Consider the following 18899-nt stretch of genomic DNA (forward strand, 5'->3'; position numbering starts at 1 on the left):
GCCATAAATAAAGACAAATTTGGAATAACATTGTTATTTTATGTAGTTGAATTGTATTAAATCATATCTCCTTAATGAGATGCTACTCTCTATGTTTATCTCTATTTTGGTGTTTATGTTACGCATTGATCCCACATTGAATTGACACAACCCAATCGAGTGGCATATAAACAAATGTCTATGTCCTTTCACACAATGAACACATTTAATGATTTTAAGAACTAATGGAGACGGTAAAAAAAAACAAAATTCAGACAAATTGGCCTTGACACACATCTTAAGGTGTAGGAATTTTTTGGACCATGACATTGTATTAGTAATTTAGTATACTATCTCTCTTTATAGTCTTTACTCATCAACGACTATAATTGGCCCAGCTGAATGAGTGAAGACTGAAGAGGCAGATCGATTCATTAATGGGCTTCAACTGTTCTCATGAAATCCATTAAATGCACCCCAACTACATCCATCTTCTATAAGTAAACATATCAAAACCCCTCTCTTCAAACCCATTTTTCCTCTCTTTCTTTCTTAGCTTAATTTGTTAAGACAACAATGGCAGCTGAAGCAGGCAAGAATGAAGTGAAAATCACAAACAAAACCCATGTCAAGCCCAACAAGAAGCTTGGGAGAAGAGAATGTCAATTGGTCACCTTTGATCTTCCCTATATAGCCTTCTACTACAACCAGAAGTTGCTGCTCTACAAAGGTCATAATGGTATTGACTTTGATGGCATGGTTGGTAAATTGAAGGAGGGGTTAGGGGTAGTCTTGGAGGAATTCAATCAGCTTGCTGGGAAGCTTGAGAAAGATGAAGATGGAGTTTTTAAGGTTGTCTATGATGATGACATGGACGGTGTGGAGGTGATTGAGGCATCTGCTGTGGATGTCAGCGTGGACGATCTAACGGTTGAGGAGGGCACAAGTGATTTGAAGGACTTGATTCCTTACAATAAGATACTGAATTTGGAGGGGCTTCAGAGGCCTTTATTGGCTGTGCAGGTAACCATTTCTTTTGGGCTTTCCATTCATTAGTAATGTCGTTGTTGGATTATTGCGTCTGTCCATAACACTTCATGCATTTGGCAAATTCATTGTGATAAGGCATGACAATTTTAGACTGTCAGAAATAAATTCAAAACACTCTATATTTTGATTGAATTGAATTTGATATTTGTTTCAAATAAAAAATATATATAGTTAGATTCGTTAAGCTAAATATTACACGTTTATGATCTTTTCAGATTTTTTCAAAGGTCAAGTCCTTCCTTGAGTCCATACAAGTTACCCCATCTCCATTGTAGGGTAATCTTTAGCCAAAAATGAAAGGGTATCCCAAATAGATTTCCACTCATTTTGCGTACCCATTAGATATGCCGTAAGAGGAATCGATGTGAGACATAAGTAGCATTAATAAGGCAGTAATAAATAGATGCTGCTTGTCCTAATCAAACCAAATGTCCTGAATGAAGACTTTAGCCTAACTTTGATTTCATATTTCTCAGTCCAATACTTCCCTTTGGGCCCCCATTTGAAATGCCGTTGATAATGGGTTGTGTGTGGACCGAAGGTGGGCCAGCAGAAAGAGTTTTTCTCAGTCAAGTACTTGTTTGGGCCCCCATTTGAAGTGCTGTTGATAATGGGGAACGGGCCCAGGGCCCATACAATTATGCGCGTACTGATTATTTTGGTCTTGTTTGCACTTTGCAGTTGACGAAGCTGAAAGACGGACTCGCGATGGGCTTGGCGTTCAACCACGCGATCCTGGATGGGACGTCTACGTGGCACTTCATGAGCTCATGGGCCCAAATCTGCAACGGATCACCGACGATCGCTGAGCCACCGTTCCTGGAGCGCACCAAGGTCCGCAACACGCGCGTGAAGCTCAACCTCTCTCCACCGACTAACCCAATTGATGGATCCAACAGCGAAGCCAAGGTGGCCGTGGCCCCACCACTTCGAGAGAGGGTCTTCAAGTTCTCCGATGCAGCCATCACCAAGATCAAGTCAAATGTCAACGCAAGCCTTCCATCGGACGGTTCAAAACCATTCTCCACTTTTCAGTCACTCTCCGCTCATATCTGGCGCCACGTAACCCAAACCCGCGAACTGAAACCCGAAGACTACACAGTATTCACCGTCTTCGCTGACTGCCGGAAACGAGTGGATCCCCCGATGCCGGAGTCTTACTTCGGAAACCTCATTCAGGCTGTGTTCACCGTCACAGCAGCCGGGATGCTTCTGGCGAACCCGTCGGGTTTCGGTGCGTCCATGATACAAAAGGCCATTGAAGCACACAATGCGAAAGCCATCGATGAGCGTAACAAAGAGTGGGAAAAAGCGCCGAAGATCTTTGAGTACAAGGACGCGGGAGTGAATTGTGTGGCGGTGGGGAGCTCGCCGAGGTTTAAGGTTTACGGCGTGGATTTCGGGTTCGGGGAGCCGGAGATAGTGCGGAGCGGGTCGAATAATAGGTTTGATGGGATGGTGTATTTGTATCAAGGGAAGAAGGGAGGTATTGATGTGGAGATTAGCCTGCCACCTGATGTTATGGAGAGGTTGGAGAAGGACAGGGAGTTTCTTCTGATGGAGGATTAGGAGATGGAGAAAATGTCAGGTTTGGTTATGGTTTTCTGCAAGCCAATTTCTAATAGAACCTGAAAGTTTGAATTTTTGTTGTTTTTGTGGATGTAATAATTACCGCACTCAATCGTATGATATTAAGCTCGTCAGAAGAATGATATTATGCAAGCTTGCTAAAGTCCAATGTATGACCACGATATCACTTCTTGTAATCGAACTCGAAATCCTTCAAGTTCATACAGTTCTAATGGGTAATTGAATTCGGGATTCAAACTGTTTAGCGCGGAGAGATTCACCAATAAACTTACTTCCAAACAATACTTCAGAATTTCTTACAAACCCCAACCCAAGTAGTAAAATTAATGATAACACTCGTACAAGTCTAGAAAAGTAACATAAATTTGAGAAAACTGCATTTGCTGGCTTCATACAAAACCTATATGCTACATCAGACATCCTCTTCATACATAATAATTCCTTTGCAACTACCCTAGACTCTCAAAAGGTGAAAAGAATTATTTTCTTGCAGCATTTCGGTGAGGTTCCTGGTCTAAGCAGTTTCGTGTCCAGGTTTCTGAAAATTGGATGATTTTTCTTTTGCGATTTCATCTCTCACTTTCAGGCTTTTGGGGTGGAGGCACAGCACTTGTAGCTTCTTCAATGGTCACTGATATCAATGCATACATATGAAATCAGAGAAACAGAGATAAACAGAGAGCAAGAGAAGGAGTTCTTGAAAGGGACTAACCTTGAGGCTGACTTTTAGGTTCCAACTGGGTTTCTCCAGGAGGGCTTAGCTGATGCTGTTGGGCAGCAGTTGCTTTTAACTGCTCCTCTGCGATTTTCAAGTATTCTTCACTGGCGTATGCTCTGTTAGGGGATGGAATACCATCTATGATTTTTGTAAACATCTTATCAGATTTGCATATACCTTTTAAAAGATTATGTGATCAAGAGAAAAGAAAGAAGCAGCAAAAAATACTTCATTGTGCTAATTGAGAATGACTTAAGCATACCCAAACTGTTTTCCATTGGCAAAAGCACTTCTCGACAAAGAAAACCCGATATTCAATGATTTAAAAAGAATAAAACTATTCCAACACTCTCGTACTTCTTTTATATTATTGCTATATGCTCAGAGCCACACATGTAACATAACCAAATGCTTCATTCACCCTTGTTCAAATTTAAGATCCCTTGAAATAGGAGTCGGAATTTATCTTCATATCGTTTGCATCGATTTGTTATCACTTTTTATTTTCCAAATAGCACGCCTCACAATGATAACACTCAAAGGGTTTCCATATTTGTAAGGGGTGGGTGCCAATCCGTCAGCCTACCAAAAAAATTTGTTTCTCCATGGACTTAAACGACAATTTCGCCACACACTCAATCAACGCCAGGTTACACATATGTATGTAATGCCTACTTTTAAAGTACATGGAACATTTTTAACACTAAATGACTCACTGGGGTCAGACATGGCAGGAGACTTCTTTCCGTTGGGAACAGATGGAGGAGTTGAGGTAGCTTTTTCTTTGTTGGAACCATATGTATTTTGTGCTGAACCTGAAATGTCGTCGAGACCAATCTCTCGCTCCAGGCTGCTTTTGAATTCCCTTGACACATCCTGAATGGTAATCCAAGTTCCAGCATTCAAGACAGCTGGCTTCAGGCTTGAACAAGATATGATATATGATATAAAATGAAGCCAAAAAGTTGTGTGTAACTACCTGAAGCTCTCTAATTGTGGGTTGAAATGCACGTAAGGTCTTACCCAGGTTCCGAGCCACCTTGAATAAGAAACAGAAGCCACAAAAGATGAATAAAGCAAGATATGTGAATTAAGAGAGAAGGAAACCCCTTCCTAAAATTGCACTCCAGAATAGCAGTAAGATCAAAACAGCTAGGGTTATGTCTGCATCAAATACTAAAACCCTATGCTAGATGCCACTGCTATCCAGAGCTCCTACATAAACATAAACTACAAGACAACCGATTAGCCTCCTTTTATCAGTATTATGAAGTCGGCTACTTGGCTGAGAAGACCTGCCATTTTCATACTATAACCTGTTTTGCCAATCCTTTGAGAAAATATATGTCGGTCCACATATTACGTGAAGGTAAAGTCTGCGTATATATTACATGTCCCCAGCCCCGCCCACTACGGGAGTTTTGTGCACGTGTATTGTTTACCCACCCAACTGCTAAAATAGATGTCCGCATAATCAGAGGAAAATTTTGGTTACCTTATTACTGGAAAAACACAACTATGCAGTTGAAGAGACATAAATAAGTTGCCTACGTACACATATAACCTGTTCTGCATTCTCAATCCGGGACTACTCTTGTGAGCTCAGAAAACGTAAGCTCAGATTCATAAAGTATTACTAATGATTTCAGGTATCTCAGGAAGATAAAAAAAAAAAAACTCTTACCCTAATAACCACCCTTCCACTCCAAAATGGAGTGAAATTACATTTGATTTCAGAGTTGACAGAATTATCGCATTACACTCCTTTAATTTTCAAAATCAAAGGCAAGCATCTCATGAATAATTTTAAATAGAAAAACAAAGACTTGGCAATTTGCAGTTACATAAAAATACCCAAAAACACTAACCTCAGCAAGACCTCTGGGACCAAAAACCAGTAAAGCTACGACCCCAATTACCAGAGCCTCGGGAGCTCCAACTCCAAACAGAGATGCCTGAACCGTCATTCCTTTACACCTCCGCCTTCTCTCTGCACATTCACTATTTCAAAGATAAAGCCTACCCAAAAAGCCCCATATATCAAAATGAATACAAAGCAATGAAGCCAGGAAACATGCCCTTTTTGGTAAGCTTCGGACTGATTGAGACACCCAGATCCTTCAGTCCACTCCATTGAGAACAGGGAGCGACACTCAGTTGACAAACGCAAGTGGAGAAGCCGAGATTTGGGTTTTGGGGGTATGAATTTGCAGAAGAAAAGGAAAAGACCGGCAGTTTATTGACAGAGAAAGAACACAAAAGTGCGGGAGCTGCAATCAGTGACGCCATTAACATGGTCACATGAATCTGAATCTCTTTCAATTCTTTTGCGATTATGGAGGCGCTTGAGTCATGAGGATCTTCTCTGCAGCGCGCGCTCAGTGAATGTGAAGTACTTCGGGTATGTGGAAGATGTTAACGATCTTCCATATCTGCAGATGATGCTTCTGCGACTGAGATAGTAAGGTGATCAATCCTACTTGGGCTTTTGGCCTGATAAAGCCCAATCATATGGTCTAGTAGTACGTTGACATTGGGCCTTATTGTCATTTGACGGTTTTAGCCCAACATATATAACCTTTGGTAAAACTTTACCATTGGGCTTCTCAGCCCAACAAAATAGTCCAGTAATTTAAGTTGCGCTTGGGCCTTAATGATCCCAACTCCATAATATAATTGTAGTACATGGTCCATAATAATATAATATATATAATCGTAATAAATTAACGCGTTTTTCCGAGCCTAAAAATCAATGAGGAAGGGTCATAAAAAATAAATTCTTGTGGGCCCGTAGCACATAACGTATAATATCCTTAATATGTTTGGACTTTCCAACTGATTTAACAGAAAGGCAACTGCCGTACTGTTGGGTGCTCGTATGACATTTCTCCCTACATATGGATTTTGTACTACTATGTGGTCTTCTTGTACAAATGTTATATTGGTACTAAACTGTTAAACTTGGAAACCCAAAATGCTCCGCAGGATTTTTAAATAAATATATTGAGGACAGCACCATACATACTTCAGCACTGCTGTGAACATTGATAGTTGACTATTCTTCAGCACTTTGTTTAATAATTAATTAACAAATGGAAGACAAAAGTTTATGTAAATTCCAACAAATGGATAAAATGAATACTCGTTGGTAACTCATGTAGCCGATCCCAAATTATTGAGATAAAGACTTTTGACGACGACGATGAATAATGAGCGTGCAGAATATGTAGTTAGGTAATTGGGTTTATTGACTCTCCAGATCTTACGAACTTCCAAGTCATTTTAATCAGTCAAACATTCAAAGAAATTTATATATATATATGTAAGTCATACGGACTTTGACATATTGGCCACCATTTCAAGGTTGGGTTGTATGTGTTTCCTGGAAGAAAATAAAGAGTTGGATACAATATAATCTTCAATTTGAAAATCACTTAAAAAATGATTGAACATCTCTACCTACTAATCCTCCATATAATCCAATTCTAAATAGTCAACTATCCACGATGTCCTTATCAGTATTTTACCTAAAATGTGCGGTAAATAATAAAAAATTACTAAATTTGTTGACAATAATGTTACATGCGTGATCCCACGTGCATGGCTTACTGCTATTCGAAAATGATAAAAATTTCAACAATAGATATCTGATTACTTGACGCATAAGATTCAAGTAAATTTATATGTTCTATATGGGGTTTAGTGCATATAGGTCACTGAAAGATACCTCCGTTTGCAATTAGATCACTCAAAGAAAAAAATTTCAAATTGAGTCACTCAATGTTCTAATTTTAAGCAATTAAGTCACTTCAGTCTAATTCCAGCCAATTTCTTACCGGAATTTGCTGACATGTCACAAATTTTTCAAAATTTTAAAATAAAAATGACGTGTGTAATATAAAAAATATATGAATTTTAAAATAAAAAATAAAAAGACGTGGCATATTTAGCAAAAAAAATAAATTTTGAAAAAAAAAATAAAAATTGGATCTTCTTCTTACGCCTCTCTCTCCCCACGCAGTATTTTTTCTTACGGCCAACCATGGCGACTACACCATCCGGGGACAAAACGGACCACCATTGGTCTCAAAAGAACCAGCATACCACCATAAACTCCCCCTTACCATCCTCTATCAATTCCGTCCACCACAGTAGCAGAAATCGCGTCACAAATCAACAGTGGGTCGCCATTTCTAACATTCGATCCGGCAGATTCTGAGATCCCCTCTGGCTACGGAAGGTACCGTTGGACTCAGCGCATTGAGTACAAGCACTTCCATCCATCCGCCGGTCGAAACTACCACCAGAGGTGCCCGACCCGGTTGTGACCCGATTACCCATCGAGTATTAGATATCAGACTAACCTCATGAGCAATTCTTTCAACTTTCTCCGTCTTGTTAACAGCACAAAGCACTTCAAAAAGAACTCCAGCACAAAGCAATTCCTTCAACTTTCTCCTTCTTTCTATCCATTACACCTTCTCATCTATCTCTTCTTATGTTTATCTGATTTTTTTTGTTGTTTATTCAGTTTTTTTTTTTTCAAAATGACTCTTCATTATCCACATAATCAAAAATTCACTGACATTTGGCTCCACGTGGGACATTATCGGACCTGTCAGCAAATTCTGGTAAGAAATTGGTTGGAATTAGACTGAAGTGATTTAATTGCTTAAAATTAGAACATTGAGTGACTCAATTTGAATTTTTTTTCTTTGGGTGACCTAATTGCAAATGAGGGTATCTTTCAGTGACCTATATGCACTAAACCCGTTCTATATGTCTCACATAATGCATAAGAAATTCTGTGCATACAACTCAACAACTAAGATAACTGAGACACTATCCAATGAGATCCCTGTAATTGTTGCTTGTTCTTGTTGCCAACAAATCAACATGATAATAAAATATTGCTTTGTGGGGCCCGTGGCACGTGCAAGGTTGATGGTGTTGGTGGGCTTCATTTTGGGGAGCCCACTAGTTCTTTCCCCTTTTTAAGTAGGGCCCAATACATCTCCCCTTGCTGGTTTGGCCTCCTTTCATCTACGACATTACAACAAACACACTACACAACAACATGATGTATATTCTAATAGAGTATTTGTCTTTTCACATGCCTAGTTTGTTTGATTAATATTTTTTTTCTTTTTCAAGTCTTATTATAATATGTTTTTATGTTAATTTATTAACATAACTATTGAAAAATAATACCCAACCATGTGCCTTATTAGACTTTATATTGTTCGATTTGGCATTGTTAATTTTTTTAAAATAACCACGAATTAGTCAACATAAACAAATACAAAATTAACAATACGAAACCAATTTTTAATATAGTTTGGTGAGATTAACCACTTACGCGATATCCTAGTTCATAATCTATCTCGGGTCAAATTGTATGGACTCGAAAGTATACGCACGGGCTTGACAAACAACATATGAAAAAAGGTTCGGTGAGGTTTTAAGAATCTTTATTTATTTGTTTACCACAAACAACTTATAATTGGCGGATATTCACCATATAGATGTATGACATAATTATAAATTACTAAAAGAAACTTTGAAATCAACGTACAATATATTAATTCATGGTCTGAAATTATTCTTATCCTTTCATTATAGTAGGTATGCTAAATTTAAGAGAGATATCCTACTAGATTTTTTTTATCCAAATGTAAGAAATTGAATTTTTTTGATTACAAGGGAATTGGATGTGAGAGGTTCGAACTCGAGATCTCTATAAGATACCACACATATGAGTGTCATCTTAGCTATCCGTGATTCTAGTAAGAAATGCAATTTAGTTAGGAGTAGATATGGTCTATAGTGATGGTAAAATGATAATTCAAAACAATTTTCACACATCACCAAACTTTAAATGGTAAAATGTCTTCAGAAATATCGCAATTGTATAAAGCCGGAAAAAATTAACCGTTACGAAATTAATTATCAACCGCGCATCTAATTATTTTTTTTAAGCACTAATTAATAATTTAATAATGTTCTAAAATCAACACCCAGACAACGCTCTGTCTCCCGGCCCAGACGTATGCTCTCTCTCTTCTCGTTTTCTTCTTCTTCTTATTCTCCTTCTCTTTACGCGATCTCCTCGGAAGCTCTCAATTTAGAAGAAAATCTTGGAAATCTTTCGATTGATAAGCTTCCGTTTCAGATTTCTTGGCTTCCTGGTTCCAATCTTCGATTTCACAGAACCATTGGAAGTGGTTCGGCTCGCCGGATTTTTACTGATTACTCTAGCGATTCTGTTCAGCTTCACTTTCCAGTACTTCTAAGGTAGGTGTTTTTGTATTGCATCTTCTATTTATAGTAAATCTCTGTTAGGTAGGTAGTTTTGGTGTTATTTATTGGCTTTTTCTTATCTCTACAAATGACTTGCAGATCTAAGTAGTAATTTTTTGTTCTGGAGAATTTGAGATCGTTGTCTCCTTTTGGTTCCCGAGAAATTTGGGGAAAAGGGAAAGAAATGAGAAACCTGGGCCACTTACTTCTGTTAGTTCTTTAATTAAAACGAAGGAGTAATTTTGAGCTGTGCTCTACTATCGAAATCTTACCTAAGATGTGTAAGTGATCGGGGAATTGTGAAATTTTGCATTATTTTGGCTGTAGAATACTTCTTGTGGACATGTATACTATAACATATGAACAACCGACTGCAGTATTGAAGTCAAATGCTGTCTTTATGTTGGTTTTCAATTAAGTGGACATACAGCTGTGTAAATTTTTGGGGACTGGAGAGCCATTTTGAATCAGAAGCGGAAGCTAGAACACTTGAATTCGTTCACGACGAAATCAAGATCTTGGAATTCTCCAAGAACAATTGGGAAAACCTCAAGGAATTTTATTAATAAACTGAATGTATCAATTACAAACGTTTATGAGACTATTTATAGACTAAAAAAAAATCAAACCCTAATTGAACTCTTAATTAAACTAGAATTAGAAAATTGGAAACATAAAACGTGCAGGAAACTTAATTAACTCCGTTGGACTACAAAATGACACCTTTTTGATCTCCTTCCGAATCTCAATTTTAGATCTTCAAAATCAGTCATCGGAAACATATTATAATGAGGAAACACACGAGGGAATCAAAAGTTATGGACGGTCAAAGTTGGGAACTGAAACTTTAATTTCCAAAAACGGCAACTTCAATTCCGATTTCGATTTGGATTCCTTCGAACACGTTCCAACTTCTCAAGGAACTCTTCCTTGGACCGTTTTACGTCACATTTGGTAGCCTGGGATTGGCGAACATCATTTTGAATTCTACTACGGTTGTTGCATTGATATATGTGTGTTTTATGGAGTTTTGAGTTCTCTAATTCACGACTTTGAGATACTAGACTTGGGATATCTCTGCAGCATAATCTGTCGTATACTAGTTCGACTCACTTTGAAATATATGTTGATGGAGTTGCTAAAATGGCAAGGATGTCTGCATAAGTTCATCCAAACATGCAAACTTTTATATGTGAGGCACTGAGGTGTTGTGTATACTCTAAAGTGCTCTCTACAAGTTCTTCAAGCCTTAGAGTGTTCTTGAGATTTAATGATTTGTTAATAATTGTGTTGATCAATGGCGTTATTAAAGAGACTAATTTGGGAAAATTAAGATTATGCTTTGTTTCTTTCTGCAGGTTCATTATTTAAGTAAGCTTCAAGGCTTGTTCGAATTCGACAAGACAGTCTAGAACCAGTACTTTTGATATCATTTAGGCAAGTTGTAAATATAATTTTTGAGCTAAAAGATATATCGTTGGATGCTTTCTGTCTCTATATATTGAAGCTGTGTGATTATGGAGTCATGTTGTCCTATGAGCTTTCATATTGCATAATGGTTTTACTTTAAGAGAACTTGCTCGTTGACGGTGTCGATCTGAAAATTAAAAGTCATGCCTCCATGGTGGGGAAAATCATCATCCAGAGAAGTGAAGAAGAAAGGAAGCAAGGAGGGTTTTATTGACACATTACATCGAAAATTTAGAATTCCCTCAGAATGTAAACTAAACAATATATCAGGAGGGTTTCGGAGACGTTGTAGTGACATAGTATCTGAGAAAGGTTCTCAGTCCCGAGCAGAGTCCAGATCATCTTCCCCATCCAAAAAAGTTTCAAGGTGCCAGAGTTTTGCTGAAAGGACCCATGCTCAACCACTACCGCTTCCTAGTCTGCACCCTGCAAGTGTAGGTCGCACAAACTCTGGAATTGATATTTCAACGACACCGCGATCAGAGAAAGGCTCCAAGTCATCGTTGTTTCTGCCTCTCCCAAAACCAGCATGCATTCGTAACAGGCCAAATGCTACAGACTTAGATGGAGTTTTGGTCACTGCTTCAATTTCCAGTGAGTGCTCCATCGACAGTGATGACCCTGCTGACTCTAATCTGCGAAGTCCTCAGGCAGCTGACTATGAAAATGGGAATAGAACGGCTGCAAGCTGCCCTTCTAGGTGAGCCTGCATTTAATGTGTTAACCACACTGCTTTTCAGTATCTATGATTTTTTTTTCCTCTTCACGAAAATAAAACTAAAATATTTCTTTTTGCTCAAGTGTGATGCTCAAGGATCAGACCTCTAGCATCTCGCAACCGGGCTCAAGGGAGGTGAAAAAACCTGCTAACCTTTTGTTTGGTAATCGTACCTCTCCTACATCACCGAAACGGAGACCTTTAGGCAATCATGTAACAAACCTACAGGTGCCATATCATGGTGCCTTCTGCAGTGCTCCTGACAGCTCATTGTCGAGTCCCTCAAGAAGTCCAATGAGAGGATATGGTGCCGAGCAAGTCATTAACTCTGCTTTCTGGGCAGGGAAGCCTTATCCAGATATCACTTTCCTTGGATCTGGCCACTGTTCCAGTCCAGGTTCTGGTCACAATTCTGGGCATAATTCGATGGGAGGAGATATGTCTGGACAGTTATTTTGGCAGCAGAGCAGGGGTAGCCCTGAATATTCTCCAATACCTAGTCCCAGAATGACTAGCACCGGCCCCAGCTCCAGAATTCATAGTGGTGCTGTCACACCTGTACATCCTAGAGCAGCAGGGACATCCATTGAATCCCAGACAAGTTGGCCTGATGATGGGAAATTACAGAGCCACAGGTTGCCCCTTCCACCTGTAACAGTTTCCAATTCATATCCTTTTTCTCATCCAAATTCAGCAGCAGCATCTCCCTCTGTGCCACGAAGCCCAGGAAGGGCAGAGAACCCTACAAGCCCTGGCTCGCGCTGGAAGAAGGGAAAGCTGCTTGGGAGAGGCACGTTTGGACATGTGTATGTTGGCTTCAACAGGTATTACCCAAAATAATAGTTACTTGGATTCTTGTTATTTTCCTTTTATTCTTTTAGATATATGTGCCTTTAAATGCTTAAGCAATACTTTATGGAAAATGATGTTTGATCTTTCCACAATCTCAACCTAGAAGGAAAGATAATTAGTTAAGACTAGCGGTAGTTAATTTTCATCATAACCCGCTCTCTACCTCCTGCTTGTGTTATCTTGTATAATTCACTGGCTCTTTAATTTTTCTGAGGCTTTGAGCTAGTTAGATGTTTTGCCGAAGGCATGTCACTCCATAAGTTGTAGGTTTGGTTAAGAGACTTCCTACAATAAAGGCTAAATGGTATTGTTCCCACAAAAAAGAGGAAAAGTTAATGAGATGCTTTAAATAGTTTTGTTATTGATTAGTTAATTCCATTTCCATATGTGATTTTGTCTTTACCATTGGCTTAGTGACAGCGGTGAAATGTGTGCAATGAAGGAGGTGACGTTATTCTCTGATGATGCAAAGTCAAAGGAGAGTGCGAAGCAGCTGATGCAGGTAAATATTCCCATTTTGAGAGTTTCAATAGTCCAGATGTTTTTTGCCGCTTGAGATGATTTCTTTCAAGTGAAAGTTTTGTGTCACTTCTTTGCCTTTTGTCGAGAAAAGTTCTTACCGTCAGTCTTTTGACAGGAAATTGCTTTATTAAGCCGCTTACGGCATCCAAATATTGTGCAGTATTATGGCTCCGAAACAGTAAGTCTAATGTCTGCCAAACATTGCTACTAATCGTATCCTTATTCGTATGCATATGAGCTTTATTAGAGACCATTAGTTTGTTAAGGGCTGCTTAATTCAAATTATATGTTAGAAGCTTGAAATCTTAAATCAAAATTCTACAGAGGACTATTTTGTTTGTAGCTTCTTGATTAGGCTAGTCGGTTGGTATGCCGTATTGCTTAATTATTATCGAACTCACAGTTTTTAGTTGAAAATGCAGCTTTTTAGTTGTATTCTGCTCACTGAATCTTGGAATTACTTGTTATACAGGTTGGTGATAGACTTTACATATACCTTGAGTATGTATCTGGAGGGTCCATTTATAAGCTTCTCCAGGAGTATGGGCAACTGGGTGAGCTAGCAGTTCGAAGTTATACTCAACAAATCTTGTCTGGACTTGCATATTTACATTCTAAGCAAACTGTCCACAGGTAAATTTATTTGTTCATTCTTTTTAAAGAATGAGTTTGTAACTGCGATATGACACATTTGGATTGAGAGACTTTGAAGATTGTTCATTTTCCTCAACCATATCTCTTGTGCAGAGATATCAAAGGAGCAAACATTCTTGTGGACCCAAATGGTCGTATTAAGTTGGCAGATTTTGGAATGGCAAAGCATGTAAGTCCTGGTGTAATCAATTTTCTACAATTGTCTTGCATGAGAAATGTATATATTCAATATATCTTGTTGGAACCCACACACAAGAGCCCCACATTGAAAAAATACGGAGATGGTTAGTGGCCTTATAAGGTGAGTGTTTGGACCCAACTCATGAGCCATGGCTTTTGAGAAAGAATGGGCCACCCATCCACTTGCCTTGTAAGCCCAATTGTAGGCCTATGTAATGTGGGCTCCCCCAAGGTCCAAAATGTCAACATGGTATCAGAGCGGAGGTTGGGGGGTAATGGTGAAGGCCCAAAATGGCCGTATGTTGAAGGGTCCAATGTGACCCTATGGTGAAGGCCCAATGTGGCCTTATGGTGAAGGCCCAATGTGGCCTTATGGTGAAGGGTCCAACGAGAGGCCCAATATTGATGAGCTCTTGTGTGAGGGGGAGTGTTGGAACCCACACACAAGAGTCTCACATTGAAAAAATATGGAGATGGTGAGTGGCTTATAAGGGGAGTGTTTGGACCCAACTCATGAGCCATGGCATGGCTTTTGAGGAAGAATGGGCCACCCAACTCATGAGCCATGGCTTTTGAGAAAGAATGGGCCACCCATCCACTTGCCTTGCAATCCCAATTGTAGGCCTAGGTAATGTGGGCCCCCCCAAGGTCCAAAATGTCAACATATCTGTTTGTTTGTAATAAGCATGTAAGTTATGTCTTTTTTTGTCCTCAATGGGCATATGGTCATATTCCTCTTGCTCAACTATTTACATTTGTGTTTTTCAGATCACTGGGCAATCATGCCCATTATCATTCAAAGGAAGCCCATACTGGATGGCACCTGAGGTAAATCTTTTTTTTTTTTTGGGGTTTTATCTCTTTAATCATGTAATGATTAGGGGTAACAGGTGTCGTTTGTCATAAATTGATTCTTGATAGTATGTGGCAACCATCTCATTCCTTTTATGCCCAGGTTATCAAGAATTCAAATGGTAGCAACCTTGCGGTTGATATATGGAGTCTTGGATGCACCGTTTTGGAAATGGCTACAACAAAACCACCTTGGAGTCAGTATGAAGGGGTTAGTTATGTTAATCACAAGAAGTTTTCAATTTTTTTCAATGTTATCATAGTTTATGTATCCTGATCTTCAATTCATGTGATCGAGTCTTTTCTTGCTATGTTTTTATCTTGTATTTAATAAATTTAATGTACATTGCAGTATTTCTTTGTTATTAGTGTATGATATTTGATGTTGTGCTCTGTAGATTGCTGCCATGTTTAAGATTGGAAACAGTAAAGAACTCCCTGCAATTCCTGATCACCTCTCAGATGAGGGAAAGGATTTTGTGAGACAATGCTTGCAACGAAATCCACTTCATCGTCCTACAGCTTCCCAGCTATTGGAACACCCCTTTGTGAAATATGCTGCAAGTCTGGAAAGGCCTACTTTGGGTTCTGAGCCTGCAGATGTATCCTCTGGGGTTACAAGTGGAGTGAAATCTCTGGTATTCACTTTGTCCATTTTACTCCATTTTTTTTTTCTACTTCTGGCGGTTTCCTTCAACTGATGAAACTTTTTTCGTGACAATAAAATCAGCATTCTCTTTGTTGTTAGACTGCTCATCTAGGTTTTTTTCTGTTACTTCCACAATGTGCATAGTGAATTATATGAAGAGGAATGTGAATGCCTCTTTATTTTCTTTGATTGGATGTGTTTGAAGAAGTTTGGTAATTAGTATGTGATACAACATGATACCTTGGTGAGGTGGTTTTGGTGTTGGAGTGCCACTTTTAACATCTGTAAAATTTGGTGGCTGATAATATGTGCCTAAAGTTTACAGAATACATTTGTGGAATTAGTTCTCTTTGCTTTCAATATAGTGTGACGTGGAATACCATTTATATTTACTCGGGAACAAACAGAATTTGAAGCTTTAGGATTTAGGTTGTCTGATTGACATAATATTTTCAGTAAGAGCTGTTGGGAAGGTTGACATAGATGGGCTGTTGCAATTGTTGGCATGAGATGCTTTGAACAATTCAATTTGTTTATGTTGCTGGAGTATCACAAGGGGGGGAGATTGGAATTGATTAAGTTCATGGAACTAGTGCCAGTTTGATAGTGTCTTATAGGTCATACGCAATTAGTCTTTGTTCAATACATTTTGTTCTTTAAACAAAATGACTAAGATTTACAGACGGTATATTAGTTCAAGAAGAAACTGAGATGTTGACAGATAACTGACTTTTTCTGGAAGATCCTTTCCTGCAGTAGTGGGTCCTGAGATCCTAATGATGCTGTTTGTTGAGAAAAGGAGAATAGCTAGGGGTGGCCACAAATCAGAAGTAGCTGGCCACCAGACCCATAACTATTGTCAAAGGAATAACTGCAATCAATCCCAAAAATCTGGTAGACTTTCAGGAAACTTAAGAATATTTATTGCCTATGTACGATGATGCTATGTACTACTTTGTTTTTTAAAGTGAAAAAAATTATCCACAAAATGAAGTTCGCAGAGAAAGGCCAAGCAACTGTTACTGTTAGTATTTTGGTATATCGTGACAGCTTCATGAAGTTGGATCTTTTTGTGGTGGCTTATTTTGCCTGTTTTGTCGTGGCTTCCTTTTGTATGTTACCAATGCTTAATTGTTCCTGTGGTTCATTGACCATCTATTATTAGAGCATCGGCCAAGTGAGAAACATTCCAGATTCCGAGAGACTAGCGATTCATTCGTCCAGAGTTTCAAAAACTGGTCCCTATGTCAGGTATCTCTCTTGACTAAATTAAATCATGAAAGAAGCTTTTAGTAATGATGATGAATATAATCTACAAGCTTGTCTGATGCTATTTTCTGCTCTCCAGTGATATCCATATTCCAAGGAATGTATCTTGTCCTGTCTCACCTATTGGGAGTCCCCTTTTGCATGCAAGGTCACCCCAGCATCTGAATGGTAGAATGTCTCCTTCGCCAATATCAAGCCCGAGGACCACTTCGGGCTCATCAACTCCTCTCACAGGTGGAAATGGGGCTATACCTTTCAATCACCTTAAGCAGTCATGTTATCTACAAGATGGTATTGGGAGCATGCCAAAGCCTTCGAATGGTCTCTATGGTAACGGTCCTTATCATGAGTCAAACCCCGAATTTTTCAGAGGGATGCAGCCTGGGTCTCCTATCTTCTCAGACTTCATACCTTGTGAAAATGATGTTTTAGGAAAGCTGATTGGAAGGCCTATTCATGGGGAACCTTATGATGGACAGTGTGTGTTGGCTGATCGTGTCTCCAGGCAACTCCTGAGGGATCATGTGAAGATGAACCCATCCCTGGATTTAAGTCCCAAGTCTCCTTTGCCTAGCCGGACTGGCGGCATCTAGCTTTCCATTTTTCTCATCCGATCAAAGAGAGCAAGGTCTCAAGTTAATCTGGTAGACTTTATTGACCATGCTACCTGCCAAGGAAGCTAATTTATACAATAACGATGCTGGGTGGAAAATTGATGGAATAATCTTACACAGGGGAGAAACGAAGTCGCCAGAGGCACCTGGGCTATCTGCCATGGATTTTTGTTCAGGCTTTTGGCAGTGACATCCTAAAATTATTGGCATTTTTAGATATTTGACAAAATTGGTCTAGCCATGAACCTTTCCCTAGCTTAATATGGAGGAAGCTTGCTATTGCAGATAAGAACTGTGCCAGTAACGGCACTCTCTTATACCGGTATGGCGTTAACTTGTACAGATTTGAGTGCATAAATCTTCTAATGTTGACTAAACTGAGGGACAGTACATCTCATCTTTACCTGGGGGATGGTGGCTTCTGATTATCCGATATATGGATAGGAATCGCGGGAATAAGAACTGTATATTACATAGATCATCGTACAGAAGATAAGAAAGATGAAGGTGCTACAATTACTAGCTTTTGGACTATCTTTTTTCCTGGGTCTGAAACAGCTGTACAGAAGATAGAAGACTGGATCAGGTTGAATTGTTTATGGAACAATTGCATGCTCACTTTGCCTCTGCATATTTTTTTTTTCTTGCAATTGTTTATGCTGCTCTGGGATTATTATTGTCATAGTATAGCTTGACTTGATTCGTTGTATGTACATCGCTGCTTCGATATACTGAAGATATCTTTTCTGATTATGAAGGAAAGAGCACCTGTAGATACTAAGATTTTTAAGTTTGAATGCGGCTGAAGAACAGTACTGGTGCGACTCTGGGAAGTAATGGTACAGATAGAGTTAACTTTAGGAGCACATTTTCCCGAGTAAAATTCTTTTCTTTTTACGGTCGCTGGTAAAATTCTGTCCAGTCCGGATAATTGAGTTTGTCCATCTGAATTAAATCAAGTTTGGACATAAATTATATGTTCGAAATTTGGATTCAAACAAAATATTTTTATCCAATTTAAAATAGAATCGAAGTCTAAACACATCGGTTTACTTGTCTAAACCTTAATCTAAAAAATTAATTTAAATTTGATCAATTAGGTACGTTTGAAATCTAATCTATCTAGAATTGACTTTGGATTCGATTTTTTTGTCACCCTCTAGTTGTGAGCGGTTGTTGTTGGAATAGTAGTCTTCAACATGTACAAAGGAAGTTTCGTCAAGTTTGCGTTAATAGGCCAGTTCAGGATGCTGCCACCCTAAATGCCAATTACGATGGGGCTGTTGGAGTGCAATAGATCCAGGCAACAAGTTTACAAATGCTAATTTCCAACAGGGCACAAAAAATGGGATCTGGGCCAAACAGGGTTAGCGAGCCCATCTTTACCAAAAGGGCCAGATAGCGATAGGATTATTGGGCCAGATTGGATATTCTGGTCCACTTACAAGACCTGTAAACGAAGTGTTCACGGAATTTCTACGG

General features: G+C 39.0%; 3 protein-coding genes across 4 annotated transcripts; 2 read left to right on the forward strand and 1 right to left on the reverse strand.

The window, feature by feature from the left end:
* The first annotated feature begins 509 nt into the window (after positions 1–509).
* On the forward strand, positions 510–2761 carry LOC120004577 (BAHD acyltransferase DCR-like). The gene is made up of 2 exons (XM_038853942.1): positions 510–1002; positions 1711–2761. The coding sequence occupies exons 1-2, from the start codon at positions 556–558 to the stop codon at positions 2596–2598; spliced, it is 1335 nt and encodes a 444-aa protein (XP_038709870.1). The 5' UTR covers positions 510–555; the 3' UTR covers positions 2599–2761.
* A 113-nt stretch (positions 2762–2874) lies between these two features.
* Positions 2875–5781, reverse strand: LOC120004578 (sec-independent protein translocase protein TATB, chloroplastic-like). The gene is made up of 6 exons (XM_038853943.1): positions 5416–5781; positions 5206–5327; positions 4317–4376; positions 4054–4213; positions 3332–3475; positions 2875–3250 (listed from the first exon to the last, which is right to left on the reverse strand). Exons 1-6 carry the CDS (start codon positions 5630–5632, stop codon positions 3189–3191), a joined length of 765 nt encoding a protein of 254 aa, XP_038709871.1. The 5' UTR covers positions 5633–5781; the 3' UTR covers positions 2875–3188.
* A 3584-nt stretch (positions 5782–9365) lies between these two features.
* LOC120003884 (mitogen-activated protein kinase kinase kinase YODA-like) lies at positions 9366–18239 on the forward strand. 2 transcript variants are annotated; one of them, XM_038853025.1, is made up of 12 exons: positions 9366–9631; positions 10996–11807; positions 11909–12649; positions 13092–13179; positions 13315–13377; positions 13672–13832; positions 13947–14022; positions 14802–14861; positions 14989–15096; positions 15284–15523; positions 16700–16785; positions 16883–18239. In XM_038853025.1, the coding sequence occupies exons 2-12, from the start codon at positions 11251–11253 to the stop codon at positions 17394–17396; spliced, it is 2694 nt and encodes an 897-aa protein (XP_038708953.1). In that variant the 5' UTR covers positions 9366–9631; positions 10996–11250; the 3' UTR covers positions 17397–18239. The 2 variants fall into 2 exon arrangements, with proteins under 2 accessions (XP_038708953.1, XP_038708954.1); XM_038853026.1 differs by having other exon boundaries at positions 13098–13179.
* Positions 18240–18899: the final 660 nt, after the last annotated feature.

Source organism: Tripterygium wilfordii, chromosome 8, assembly GCF_013401445.1.
Source record: "Tripterygium wilfordii isolate XIE 37 chromosome 8, ASM1340144v1, whole genome shotgun sequence".
Lineage (NCBI taxonomy): Eukaryota > Viridiplantae > Streptophyta > Magnoliopsida > Celastrales > Celastraceae > Tripterygium > Tripterygium wilfordii.

Bases quoted from the DNA above. Each gene is read 5' to 3' on its own strand.
- LOC120003884 (XM_038853025.1), top strand. From the start codon at position 11,251: ATGCCTCCATGGTGGGGAAAATCATCATCCAGAGAAGTGAAGAAGAAA. The intron at 13,378-13,671 runs GTAAGTCTAATG...CTTGTTATACAG, and splicing joins AGTATTATGGCTCCGAAACA to GTTGGTGATAGACTTTACAT. The intron at 14,023-14,801 runs GTAAGTCCTGGT...TGTGTTTTTCAG, and splicing joins ATTTTGGAATGGCAAAGCAT to ATCACTGGGCAATCATGCCC.
- LOC120004577 (XM_038853942.1), top strand. From the start codon at position 556: ATGGCAGCTGAAGCAGGCAAGAATGAAGTGAAAATCACAAACAAAACC. The intron at 1,003-1,710 runs GTAACCATTTCT...TGCACTTTGCAG, and splicing joins GGCCTTTATTGGCTGTGCAG to TTGACGAAGCTGAAAGACGG.
- LOC120004578 (XM_038853943.1), bottom strand. From the start codon at position 5,632: ATGTTAATGGCGTCACTGATTGCAGCTCCCGCACTTTTGTGTTCTTTC. The intron at 4,214-4,316 runs GTAGTTACACAC...ATTACCATTCAG, and splicing joins CCACAATTAGAGAGCTTCAG to GATGTGTCAAGGGAATTCAA. The intron at 3,251-3,331 runs GTTAGTCCCTTT...CATTGATATCAG, and splicing joins ACCTAAAAGTCAGCCTCAAG to TGACCATTGAAGAAGCTACA.